At 34.1% G+C, this 14595-nt stretch overlaps 2 protein-coding genes across 3 annotated transcripts; both read left to right on the forward strand.

Annotated features, from left to right (window-relative positions):
• The first annotated feature begins 772 nt into the window (after positions 1-772).
• On the forward strand, positions 773-11335 carry LOC105344148 (uncharacterized). 2 transcript variants are annotated; one of them, XM_011451796.4, is made up of 5 exons: positions 774-1385; positions 1766-1927; positions 2180-2312; positions 9819-9986; positions 10458-11335. In XM_011451796.4, the coding sequence occupies exons 1-5, from the start codon at positions 943-945 to the stop codon at positions 10851-10853; spliced, it is 1302 nt and encodes a 433-aa protein (XP_011450098.3). In that variant the 5' UTR covers positions 774-942; the 3' UTR covers positions 10854-11335. The 2 variants fall into 2 exon arrangements, with proteins under 2 accessions (XP_065929181.1, XP_011450098.3); XM_066073109.1 differs by lacking the exon at positions 1766-1927 and having other exon boundaries at positions 773-1385.
• Positions 3389-5278, forward strand: LOC136272209 (uncharacterized). The gene has a single exon (XM_066073426.1). The coding sequence runs from the start codon at positions 3470-3472 to the stop codon at positions 5276-5278; it is 1809 nt and encodes a 602-aa protein (XP_065929498.1). The 5' UTR covers positions 3389-3469.
• Positions 11336-14595: the final 3260 nt, after the last annotated feature.

Below are 14595 nucleotides of genomic sequence, written 5' to 3' on the forward strand. Positions count from 1 at the left end.
CGATTGTTAAACTATATTTATCTGATACAATTTGCATTCGTGAACTATAGTTTAGAGTTGTTAATCATAGTTTCACAATGGTGAAACTATATTTATCAGATAAACTATGTTTAACAATCGCAAATTATTGATTTCAGTGTTAACTATAGTTAACAGATGTGAAACATAGATTAGGCCTATCGCGTTAACTACAGTATAGTTTACAGACGTGAAATATAGATTAACGTCGTTAACTATAGTTTTCGATCCGTAAACTATAGTTAACAGTCGATAAACCTAGTTTATCGACTGTGAAACTATGTTTAGCTCATCTTTGTGAATTTGTCTGATAAATGTAGCTTCACGATTTGTGAAACTATAATTAACAAGTCTTAACTATAGTTTACGATTGTAAATTATATACAAATGTGAATCTATATTTATCAGCAAAATCTATTGTTAACGTTTTTTACAGATAGATAAGTTATGAAATAAAAATCTTATCATTGGTAAACTATAGTTTACATTCGTGAAATATAGTTTCACAGATGTAAACTATAGTTAACGAATCGTTATCTATAGTTTAGGATCTGTAAACTATAGTTTACAGCTGATAAACCTAGTTTATCGACTGTGAAACTATGTTTAGCTCATCTTTGTGAATTTGGCGTGCCATATATATGGTCAAATCTTGATTTGATTACTGGTCATATATGTCCGTTTCTTTGAAAACGAATTTGATTGCAATTTCATAGAAGAGGGGCTAACTCCACGTAATTGACCTTTTATTAGTTTAGTATGGGGTAAATTCATTGCACGAACAAATTCTTGTACACTGTTCATCTTTTGATGACCCTCCTTACTTTGTAAAAGCGTCGGGCTCGGGAACTGTTAATCAGCCTTTCGGCACATCCTCTAAAATTTTTAAAATCCTCAAAGGTGTTTCGAATAATTACCCGGGAAATGAGAACAGTCATGGGGGACACAAAATCTTCATCTTCGAGAGTCCTACCCAAAAGACAGCGCATGGCACTAAAACAGAATGACGAGAGTCCAATGTATAGTACTTCAAGTTCAAGTTCATCAGACGAAGACTTTCAGACTTCAAGGAGAAAATGGACGTTAAAAAAGTTAGAAATGTTTGGATTATGCTACGATTTGCAGTCTTCTGATGTTTCGTTGTTAATGGGGGAAAGTGATAATTATGAATATCCTCTTGAAGAAGACAGGAGAAAAGTCGTGGAGTCATTAGCAGATCAAGTTGACAGCCTGGATAGGCCTGGCATAACATTCAGAGAGGGAGAGAAATCCAGGACGTGGATTACTTATCGCCGTATCTTGCAGAAATGCGATGAAACATTGCAGTCAGTTGATGTTCATCTAAATAACCCGCCAATGAATTCAAAGTGAGTGTAATTTTAATCAGTTAATTAGTGATTTGATTTTGATTATATTTTATTCATTGGATAAGTTGGATACAATACATGCGCGGATCTAGAGGGGGGGGGGGGGTCGGGGGGGTCACGACCCCCCCTGGAAAATGAAAATTTATTAAATTTACATAGTAAAATTATCGCGAAAATATGCCTCGGACCCCCCCTGGCAAACACAATTATCCTTCGGACCCCCCCTGGAAAAATTTTCTCGATCCGTGCATGCAATATATGCAAAGGGTAGATCGAATTATATAACTTTAATAATTTACTGTTGAAAAAGATTTCGAGTGATTGTCATGCATATATATGGCTTCATAAGTTCGCTGAATGATATTTTGTTTTTTTAACAGGCTACTTGTTCTTAGCCAAGCTGCACTACACAGATTTTACATGGGTCTTAGAGAGTTCCTTATTGAAAGTGATCAGATTTTGGCAAAAGAAAAACCCATCCCCAAGCACTTGTACACTAATTTATGCAGTAAATTCATGGAGGTTTTCTTGTTGAATGTCAGGTATATAAATATTTTTTTTAAAATTTAAGTTATTTAATTATTTTTTTATTAAATTTCAAAGTTTAAATTGAACAGTGAATGTCTTTTTCAAAGGAAAGAGCACACTATACTTAACTGCATTGGCTAATAATTATCTTGTCTGTTTTCTTAATAAAAAGCGGGCAAAAATAAGTAGGATCAAACATCAATTAATGGTTTATTTCATGCATCAAATTATACTGCTACATTCCAGTTTCATTTATTATTTTGTAGATCAGGTTTATTGGAGAGTTCAGGGATGACAATTAAGGGTGTGAAGAGTTCTAGTGATCCAGATCTGCGGGCGACAGTACCTGTTAGCTCGTTTGGCAGAATCTCCAGTGTTCTGGTCATTAATGTAGAAGAGGTAATCTTTTTAAATACAATTTATTGTAAATCAGATTCAATATAAGTGATACCCAATAACTCAGAGTCATTTATCAGGAACAATTTAGCCACTTGCAGGAGTCAAAAAGGTGGTTTATTTCGATTTCATATTGTTTGCTGAATAGAAAACACTAATATGATTAAATAACGTAAGATTTAAAAACACTAGACCATCTGATACATGTACAAATTAAGATACATTTACGATAACAAATCCATAGAAATCTTAAAGATGTGTAATAGAGCCACCAGTAAATTGGTAAAATTTAAAACTTGGGAATTTCTGTTTATTAATGATCTTGCAGGTACTGCAAACATATACTACATGTTATTTAAAGTGTACGATATTTGGTGGAATATGATTTTTAACAAGTTTAATAGCGTGGATTTGATTTAGCGCATTTCTGAATGTACCTATATTTATCTACTTACATAGGGTAAAGGCCGGTATCTTCGGACAGCCGGTAAATTCGGACAGGACTCGTTAAATTCAGTCCTTTACCTTCAACAAATACACACTTGCTTTCTCTTTTTCACTTTCGGTTAATATTAGAAATAAAGTTGTACGACTTACCTTTTTTATCCGGATGTGTTGTTGTTATTATTTAAAACCAGCAAAAAACAAAACTTCTTTTTCCGGATTGATACAACAGTTGTCGACCGCGATAATTTCAAGGACTCGTTCCAAAGTTTTGATTAGGTAAGTAATATTTTTTTTTCACTCAATACACAATTTTCCCAAACAATTTGATTATCATATTGTGCTTTTAAGGGAAATGAACATAGTTTTAAGTGTTAAATCATGCTGTTTTTAAAGCAACATTGGTATTTTATAGTGTCCGAAATTAACGGACGAATTTTTTTCAAAGTAATTTAATTTCGGACATTTTTTTTAAAATGTAAGAAAAATAGAAAGTGAATTTTTTATCGTTAGTTTGAAAATTTATCAAGTCTATTAACGGTAAAACATTTTCAAAAACAATTTGCAATTATATTTTTTCCAGATTTTTCTAGATAATTAATTATTCAGTAACGTTTGCTTTTTATAATTATACATCTATGTTGATTTTTTTTAAATGTCTCCGATGCTATTAATTTTTATTGTTTTTTTTTTAATAGGGAAAATTTTCTTTCAGCATGGCCAGAAAAAAGGCAAAAACAAGGGGGAGCTACCAAAAAAATGACCCCTCAGTTATGGAGCAGGCGGTAAAAGCTGTACAATCGGGGGCTCTGTCTTTAAGAAAAGCCGCGGAGAAGTTTAATGTACACAAGTCAACTTTGCACGACAGAGTGACGAAACGAGTTACTATCGATGCAAAGCCTGGGAGAAAGCCTGTTCTCTCGAACGAAATTGAAAAAAGAATTATAAAAAATGTTACTGAAAGTGCTGAGAAGGGTTTCGGTATATCAAGAAAACAACTCCTTCATCGAGCTGCTGTTCTTTGTAAAAGGAAAAAAATTACAGGTTTCAAAAACTTCACACCATCTAAACACTGGTGGGAAGGTCTGAAAAAAAGGCACCCCGAGGTTGCGTTAAGGAAGCCAGAAAAGCTCGGCACAGTACGTGCAAGAATGCTTAATGGCTGTGTAGTAGATAAGTATTTCGCAGACCTATCTAAAATAGTTGTTAACCTTGATTTGCAAGAGAAACCAGAAAATATATGGAACTGCGACGAAACCGGCAAGCAGTTAGAGCACACGCCCGTCAATGTCATTGCCAGACGTGGCAGCAAATCTGTTGTTGGCCGCACTGGCAATGACAGGTCCAATATTACAATCATGGCCTGCGTAAATGCCACTGGGGATTCCATGCCCCCTATGCTTATAGTGAAGGGCAAGACTAAAAAGTCTTTATTCGGCTTCAACACAGCCGAGTCTCCCCAAAATTCAGTTTGGACCTACAATGAAAAGGCTTGGATGAATGAGGAGTTGGGGGAACAGTGGTTTCGGGAGGTTTTTCTAGCGCACTGTGGCCACGAGAGACCCCAACTTCTCATTCTGGATGGCCACGGATCTCACGAAACACTCGGCTTGCTAGAACTTGCAGCGGAGGAAAATATACATATATTAGCACTACCTCCCCATACCACTCACTTTTTGCAACCCCTAGACAGAACTGTATTCGGTCCGTTCAATAAGGCGTACAACAGGGTTTGTTCTGAATTTTTGTCTGAAAATCCGAGTAACTTAATAAACAAATGGACGTTTCCAAAAATGTTTTCTAAAGCATGGGAGGCTGCAATTACGAAAGAAAACATCCAGAGTGGCTTCAGGGCCTGTGGGATCTACCCACTCAATCCCCATGCGATTCCGACATCGGCATATTTACCGAGCTCAGCTTACGAGACAAGCATGCCCGTTGCGGAAACACCGGCAGCTTTAGGGAGACCGCCATCTCCAAGTGCCGCCGACAATGAAAATATTCCAAGCATCAATATGCCCATCCCGCCAGAAACAGAGTCACAACCCATGCACAATGCAACATCTACAATGCCTCCTATTGATTCAGTAAGTCATGATCAGCCCACGCCAAACATCATATCTCTAGAGCAGCTTCCCCTTCAAACTACATCACTGCCCACAACGCCGTCTTCGCAGAATTTTGAAGTAGATGATCCCAGCTATTTACTACAGCTGATTAACAGTGGCGAAATTCAGGTGGTTGCCACAGCTGACAACGAAGGCGTCGCTACACTGCCTGTGGACACGGTTTGGAATGAACACATAGACGCAATCTTTTCTCCATCCGTAAATGCCCCACGCACTGCAGTCGAATCCAAAAAGAAAAGCCGCGCAATTACATCGCATCGGTTACTTACAAGTGTAGAGGTTGTTAATGAAAAACGGGCAGTTGCTGAGAAAAAGAAGAAAATCGAGGAGGAAAAACAAAACAGAAAACTCAAGAGGGAACAAAACAAACTTAAAAGAGAGAAAAAAACAGCTTAGAATTTATACACTACATGATGTTTCAATGTTTGCCTTCCGGTGTTGAATTAATTCAAATGAAATATATTTACATGTATATAACTTATAGCTTTTTTGTTAAATTGTTGATAAATTAAATGAAAATGATACTTTTTTGTTTTTCTCTTCATTACTCAAATAAACGAAACATCGAAATAAAGAACAAGGATAATTTGATATATGAGCGCAATTCTATTTTTTTCAGAAATCCAAAATGTTTTTTTTTATTCCATTATTTTTAAAACAATTAAATTACAATGCAATACCATAATACGTATATCTGTGCATAGATTTTTAAAATATTACGCATAATTATTAATTTTCTATCAATGTCCGAACTAACCGACTGACCGTCCGAATTTACCGACTTGCTGTCCGAATTTACCGACCTCTGTTACGTCTTGGTTTTTATTTTATATTCTTTTGTTAACATGATAACATCATTCGGAACTCTAGATTTTTCGTAAGTATTGTTGATTTCACAATCGATGCACATTCACTCACACGATCGTGTCAAGGTGCTCAAACTCCAACCTAATCTGATTTCCGAAGAGCACCAGACTGTCCGAAGATACCGGCCTTTACCCTATACAGTTTATTATATTTGGCGACGTACTTGTTTTAGCGGTTGCAGTTTTCTGCCAGAAATGCTAAATAGAATACACAGCCAAATTTAATATGTTTCCAGTAATCTTTGATATATATACCTTTGGCTCATAGAATTCCTTTCTAATCCATTATAAAACAACTAATATTATGGCCACACTGCAAAATTAGATGGTCAAATTATTGTGTACAAATATATATGCGAAAGGAACAAAATAGACACCATTACGCTCATATGTAACTTTAGAAGAAGAAAAAAAGGCAAAAGTCAGTTATGTTCTCCCTCACTTTGTTTTTCTGAATATAAAACAATAAAGTGCTAAATGAATAAAAACAACAAGTATTACATATTAGGTATGCTGCTTGCTGGCATTTTTTGGAGTTGATTTTAATCAACTCTCCTATGCAGTTACTCACTCAAACCGAAAGCGAAACAGTGTTTGGACCTCAGCACAAATCATCGCTGCTGACAAGACTTAGTTCTTGAAAATAATTGATAAATTCGATGTAATGTATGCCAAAGCATTGTTTTTCAGGGAAACTTATTTATAAATACCTTGAAAATAGTCAGATTTTAAATGGTACGAACAATTTAGATATTTTTGTAGTCGTATGTATTCCTACGCCAGAGTTCAATATAGTCTTGTCACCTCGACGCTCGCTTTCTCCGTAAATCTCCGACAAGCAGAGAGTCTCTCTTGCTTGTCGGAGATTTACGGTGTCAGCCGAGCGTTTGGTTGAACGAGACTAGTGTTCAATATTGCTTGGATCCATACAATTTTCAAGAAATATTTCTATTACTGATACATAGTTTGATTGAATTAATTTTATCTTTAAATATTATTTAACATGATTCATATGGGGGTTTCTCGACATTCTTGTTGAAAAAGTCCAAAAATTCATATTATTAAAATGTGCATAATTCAAATACGAATTAGAAACTACATGTACTTGTCATGCAGAATAACACATATTTGATTTTAAAATAAATAAACATCGACAAAATCAACTCCCGTCAGTTCTTCAGTACTTTGATTATATTACACAAAAACACATAAAAAGAATCGTCTGTCAGCCCAAAACTAACGCTTTTCATATCATATGCCATTTTACCTTAAATCACTACTATAGTCTGTCCCAAGTTATTGCTTCCATCAATTTTTGATGATTTTTAATAAAAATACACATACATGTGAAAGAAATACAATTGAAATCGTTGAAAGGGAATATATCCAAGATATCTTCATTGAACAATTATCCCTTTTCACTCATAAAATTTCACAGGAACGAAAACAATTTTCTTACGGAGATTTATAATGGGGAATGTTTACATCTTTTCTCCATTCGGAATACACTCGGAATACATCGCACAATTTTTTAACGTTATCATCCGGGCTTATTAATGGCTGATGCAATGCAAAATTTCCGTAGACTTTCAATTTTTGGATGTGTATTGAAACCTGAAGCGGTAGAGGGGGCGTTTCAAAACAGATAATCTGGACATTTTTCATATAAGTGGATGAACGTAGTTTGAGCACAAAGGTATTTACTATTATTGAAATATCATGCAAAAAGTGGTGGAAGCAAAAACTCGGGACAGAGTATAGTGAGCGAGCTTTGAGTGCCACACCACCGCATGGTCCTACTATCTATATTACCTGATCACTCAAAACCTATTCGAGTACGTATGAAAACCCATCACGCATATAATTTGAAGTAACTTTCTCCATTTTAAACTGATGTTAACCTGATGTGAATTCGCCTAATATTCTAAACCTTTCAAAATGTTGGTCTTCTTTTCCACCAGTGTCATGTGACATACATTCAGTTTGATTCAGTAGGTAGAGTGGTCTTATTTTGATGATTATTTTTTTTATACTTTAGATTTGTTCAGTAGTGTCACTCTGTGTTTTGCAACAATTTATTAAAAAAAATTGTAGAATTTAGAAAGTTTATTGGTTTAAATAATCCTAGAATATTAAAAATGAATTCATTAGCCCTCTAATTACAATGCACATGATTATACATTGCAAAAGCCATACTGCAGTTACTTAGGTGACCAATAAGGCCCCTGGGCCACTTGTTATAATCATTATACCTTAATCATTATACTTACTAGATAGCTGATTAGGCATGGGACAATAATTTAGCATGGAACAGGACAAGTTTGATTTGCCTTAGATGATATGTGGCTTATATATGTGTAAGCCTGGCAACAATAAGGGAAAGCAAAGACAATTGCTAACAAAAATACTTTTGATACTTAAATTTTAATCGAAGTATAATTATAAGTGTTTATATGTTTTTGAGTTAAAGATGCGGTGTATGTGACAGTAGCATTACTTTATTTTAAAAGGATGCACAGTTTCAATTAAATCAAAGAGTACTCAAGTCTCGCTAGACTAAAGCCCCTGATTAATTGACTTGTCTATTCGAGTAAAATTGACATCCTAAGTTTTAATTATACAGTGGTATCAACGTTATTGTTGACAAGCCAATCGTGTTTAATAGTTCGTGTAACGTGGGTGATCGTTAGTGTAACGTGCGGGATCGTGCGTGTATCACGAATATTAATTTGCGTTTTTTACCGTGCGTGATTGTGCGTTTTTTTCGTTTTGTATTTTTTTTACGGAATGTCAGGATTTATTCTTAAAACAACGACAAGTAGTTTTTGCAAAACAATGTGAATTTTAAACTTTTTTTAATACAAGAACATTGACAATTCCTAACATTCATGTATCAGTTGATAACATTTATTCTCTCTTTCGTCGTTAAATACATTTAGTAAGTATTTCCACAGCTCATTCAATCCTTTGTTCGGTTGAGTTAGTTTTGCATAATTTTATAATCAGCCTATATCAAGCATCCATTGTGTCTTGACACATAATTTAAATCATATTAGCATGAGCGACACGTTAAATGAAAGCGGCCAAGCTTACCCATTCCCCGTTTTAAACTAAACGATTATTAACAACTTTTTTCTTTCAAATGAGAATACGTTGCGCATTCATATCTGGTACATTGTGTAAATATTTGTTTGAAATAAAATTTATTAAGATGCTTTAAAATTTAGAATGAATAGAAATAAATCAATTATGTTCTTTAAATAATGAAAAATTTTGTACGTGTAACATCGAAATTCTATGTAACAAGGTAACAAATTTACCTCTATCCCGCATAATCAAATCCTACGTAAGGGAATTGAATTACATAAACAGTCAACTCGTATGTATATAATTTTGAGTAGTTTATGCATTATCTTCATTTCATTTACACTTAAGTTATTATTCTTTATGGAGACAAAAAGATTAATTTGTGTATGAATCCTTTATTTTTTTGTATGGATGTGTAAAATTGTTAACTCGTAAAATATAAAACAGTGCATGGCTACTGTACATGATACAGCCGCTTTTCAACAAAACACAAACATAAAGCAATACAAATTAAAGCAATACGTTTCCTTAATTCTAATCTTAAAAATTAATTTTGATTTTGCGTGTTTAATGGTGTAGAATCGTTTGGTTGCGTGTTTCATCGTTTTTGTTCGTGTATTGTGAAAATTCAGTAAGTTAATGATCGTTCGTGTATCGTGTGTGATCGTTCGTGTATCTGAATCGAGCGTGTCGTTTGTCAACAATAACGTTGCAACCACTGTACAGCACTTATACATAAATTTCGCATTTCACTATAATAAAAAAATTAATTACTCGCATACTTATTATTATAAACATATTGTCTATTGTACAAGGGCCGGTCCACCCATTCTGCTCATTATTACACTAAAAAAACAATCCGAGCTATCAACACTTGTCAGGATGTCTTTTTCACACTCTCATTTCAAAACTATCAAAATCGTGGTGAATTTTCTATGATTCTATGTATATTTTGTGGGAAACCGTCTTTCATATCATTGCAGATGAAGCCAGACTACAAGCACAGAGTCCCGGCGGGACCCTTCCAGATCACGGAAGCAGTCCAACACAGAGTCCTGGAACAACATGCCTCCCAGCTATTGCTCGATTTCAAGATGTCTGTTTTTGCTGACATTGGTGCCATTTTTGGAATTATATGCATGAGAACATCTGTATGTATTTTGCACTCAATTTGTCACAATTATTCAACAAATCATATTCATATTTGCTTATTTTCATTCTTGTTTGGTTCAAAATATTCAATACAGATATACAGTTAAACCTCAAAAGATCAAGTTTTATATAAAATAAAGAATATTGTGTGCAATTGATAATTACTTATTAGAAATACTTACAAATAACAGAAAAAAAAGATTTTTTGTGTAAACATGACTCTCATTGTCTTGTGAAAATTTGATTATTTTTAATGTTTTTATTGACAAATATTAATTTCCTTCATTCTTCTTGGTTATACTGCCTGTATGGTTATATTTATAGACTAGGTGATGTTTAATTTAGTAATTGATGTACATGTATCTTACATACATTTTGCACATTGCAGTTATTTCAGTTTTATTTACGTATTTTTCACTTGTATCCCTCAGCATTCATGTTGATATGCATTTCCATTCCCTTTTACACAGCTGATTTTCACATGTTTGAAAATGTCATGGAAGCATTATGAACTCATAAAAATGCATGGAGAAGATGTTACAAAGAAAGGAATGGCATTTGAAGAAGATAATGAAGAAGTGGAAAATGAAAGAAAAAGGATGTGTACACGCAAAGAAGAAGAGGAAAGTGAAAGTAAGCGACTGTGTACACACAATGAGGAAAGTGAAAGTAAGAGGCAGTGTACACGCAAAGAAAAAACTTCTAAAGATTCAAAAACTAAGGAAAGAAATGAAGCAAAGACAAAGCAAAGTGGAACCGTTTTCTATACTAGACCATATGATTACCTTGTGAAAGAGGACAGACAGCAGATAACTGAGTTCTTGTTTAGACTAGGGGTGCATGTAGAAACTCTACAACATAATTAAGGTATGGCTCCCTGTTCAGTTAACTTGTCATGTGTAAAAGTAAGTTAACTTTTGAACATTTAATAAGTGACTTATTGGTGACTAGTCAAGATCCTTTGTTCCAATATCACTATTGAGCTGAGTGTATGGATATAGATACATGGTTACCCCTTACCTAGATTTTAAATTAGAACTGGAATAATGCAATCAAGTTTTGCTTTTGTGATTATTTCACAAGAGGCATTGAAATATTTTTTTGTAATGCACACAATATAAGGAATCTTATGGACCAGATTTTGACAATCACTGCATGTTTTATAACAGAACAGTAGTTCTCTGATGTAGTGAGAGTTATGCATCTTACCAGATGGACTATCAGTCTTAAAATAATATTTTGTTAGATTGGTAATTTTTCATATTAAATGCCTTTGGTTTTTCATTGTTTGATTTTAAGTTAATGCACCTTCAACTTTTTAGGAAATAAAATGATGAATTGAACTTTGCATGGAGCATTCTTAATAAATTTTAGATATAAACTTTGATATGATTGACGTATACCAGTATATAAAAAAGAAGAATAAAAATAAGAATTCATGCATTAATTGTTGTACATGTAAATTGTATATAGATAATAAATAAATAAAAATATTTTCTAAAACTACAGTGTATTAAATCTAGAATTGAAGCAATAAGGTATGAATACAACATGGAAAAACTATGTTTTAAATAAACATGAGCTTTTGGTGAAGCACAACCAGCAAGATGAGTTTTAAAACACTAAATAAATCACTCAGCATCCTTAAGATGTCGTTCAATAAACTACTAGTATGTTTCAGTAAAAACTGACTTCAACATATTTAAAAGGAGAGTAGGGTAGTGGTAAAAGCAGCCTCACCCAGGTATAGGTATCTGAGATGGAGTTGATTGGGAGTGTTAAATGTAGTGCTGGGACAGATATCGGGTAAGATGGAGCCATCGTGTAGTCGCCATGTACTGTTGGGACTGAATCCAAACCTCGGCAGCTGGGCCATGATCTAAAATGAAATACATATTAAGATACCGTATACCGCATTTTAGAAGTTTGATTTTGAGAGTATGGTGACAGTTTAAAAGGAATGAGAGTAAAATATCTAATTAATTTGTGTTGGTTATAAAATTGGTTGTAACCACATGAGAATTGACATAGATGAAAAAATGACAATAACAAACCGTCAACCATCTCAAAAATCCATAAAACGAAATACAAATTCAAAGCAGAGCAACACGAACCTCCATATAGATAGAGGTAGGATCAGGTGCCTAGGAGGAGTGAGCATCCTCAGCTGACCTATCACACCCGCCGTGTGCTCTTAGTGGTAATCTGGGGGGAAAAAACCTGGAAAAGTCCGTAGACAATTGGGTTATTAATTATGGTCTAACAATTAGTATGAAAAACGTCAGTCAGCATGCGACCTTGTGGAAGATTATATATGCTGACAAGGTCGTTGTATCGACCATATAACCATCTTCCCAAGTCAAGGGTTTCTGATCTGCATCGTTTCTCACAAACTGTGAGAAGCGATGCGGATCAGAAACCCTTGACTTGGGAAGATGCCATAGAACTTGTAAAAAGACGACTTCGTTCGAGACTGTTGATAGTCCTGTTTTGTCAACTTGTTTGTCAGAAGCTTGCCTCGCCTTAAAATCTGTTCATACGAAGAGCATGCCCTTGTGTATCGAATCAACTGAGAGACAAAAACACCATATGCAGGTGATGAAGGTATATTGCTACATAACTAAGTCAGGAAAGTTGACTATAGAAAATGAAAGATGTAAGAAATATATTTGTGTATGCCCCCTTGCAATCACCCGCCAAACCAGCAGTTCTTGTATCGTTTTATTTCGAATTTTTTTAAATATGAAATTCTAAACAATTGGCTTTAATTCAAATGTTGGCATTGGTTCGTGAGAAGAAGATTTTTAAGACACACACACTATTTTCCCTGTTTTGTAATTGTTTCCCTTTTAAGAAAATATTCCGAACATATTCACAGGGGTGTATAGGGTTAAGAGTCCTTTCCAAAAGATTTCAGGCAGGGGGGTGGATGTCATTACAATATTATAATTTTCTACTCCATAATGAAACTCAATTAGAGTATAAATGCATTTATGAGACTCCTCCGCAATTTCGTGCATGGGCTATGGTACTCAGGTGACCGTTTTAAAAGGCCTATGGCCTCTTGTTGTTCAATCTGAACAGATCAAGCAAATTGTCCAAAACTGATTATAAAAAAAATCTGTTATGACCTTCACATTTGACCTTGAAAATTGGCTCAAGGTCACTACACATCTGTTATTCATAAGCTCTGTTTATGTGAAGCATGAGCCAAATAGGGTTAATTGAAAAGTATATATGTTCTGGGATTTTTGCGTGGTCCGATATGACCTTGGTCCTTGACCTACAAACTTCATCCAAGGTCACTTCACACCCATTGACCATAGACACTCTGTATATAAAGTATGAGCTAGATTGGACCAAGGGGTACTACAGTGTAAAATAAAGGTTTACTGATAATTGGATAAGACAAAGAGTGGGGATATTTCACCTGCTAAAATTTTAATTGTACAAATAGTTGCCGTTACCGGGACATGATGTGCTCTCCTGTGAATGGGTGCGCTACTTCATTTAAACAATAAAATGCTTCTTTAATGATCCATGCGGAATATGAAGGAAGCAACATAGCAGAAAAAATACATAACCCGCGTTAGCGTGTTATGTAAATTTTTTCTGCAATGATCGCTACCTTCATAACCCGAATGAATCATGAAAGAAAGCATTTTATTGAATTCTTTTCACGGATTTCTTGAAACAGAATTTTCGATTCATTAAAAGATAAATCTGTGTTTTAACTAATACTTCTTAACGTAATTTTTCAATTTTCCACATGTTTTAAGGAATAAAAAATCATTGTTTAAGTATGTACATGTACTTTCATTGCGGTCGAGACGTGATGAAATCCAATAAAGCTTGAATGATGATTACCTCATATTAATCTTCAAAGAATGATTCTTTATTACTTATATTTATATAATTTTCAGCGATTGTACAATAAAATATTAAATTATTGTCATTTTATGATATTTTCGTTTTGAATAACCATGCAAACCCAGCTTGCAAACCAACAGTTCATTTATGTCATTTGCGTCTTTGGTGAATTAATTATTGAACTATGCTTTACAAATGTATTTCGTAGTGTTATCACAGACAAGGACACTCGAAAATATAAATAAAGTAAAATCAAATAACACGGAATACTTTATTCTGATAAAATCTTTCCCATTTCAAACACCATCTTCACTAGCCAAGGGTTATCGGTCCAAAATATTATGTTGTTTTGTTATTCCAAAATGAACTATACTTTGTCCAAAATTCTTAGCAATTTAGTTTTTTTTCCAAGCATATATCGGTATCTGAATTATTTGTTATATATTAAAGATAGGAAATAATCGCCTGTAGATTAGTGCTCATTACATTTTCTTTAAATCCATACGCTCCAGAATAGGGGGAGGATTCCATCCCCCGAAACCCTCTCTTGATTCGCCAATGCACAAAGTTAAATTGTGTAATTTCAATTATCAAATGATTAATTTTCATAACTTATTAACTATCAAGTTCAAGATTGTTTAATTCCAATTTATTTTTCTGTTTTACTGCATTGTGAAAGCTATCAAAGGTAACGTTAATTGTTATTTTACCTGCGATTAGCGGGACAACGTTGTATGT

Source organism: Magallana gigas, chromosome 10 (assembly GCF_963853765.1).
Source record: "Magallana gigas chromosome 10, xbMagGiga1.1, whole genome shotgun sequence".
In the NCBI taxonomy this organism is placed as follows: domain Eukaryota; kingdom Metazoa; phylum Mollusca; class Bivalvia; order Ostreida; family Ostreidae; genus Magallana; species Magallana gigas.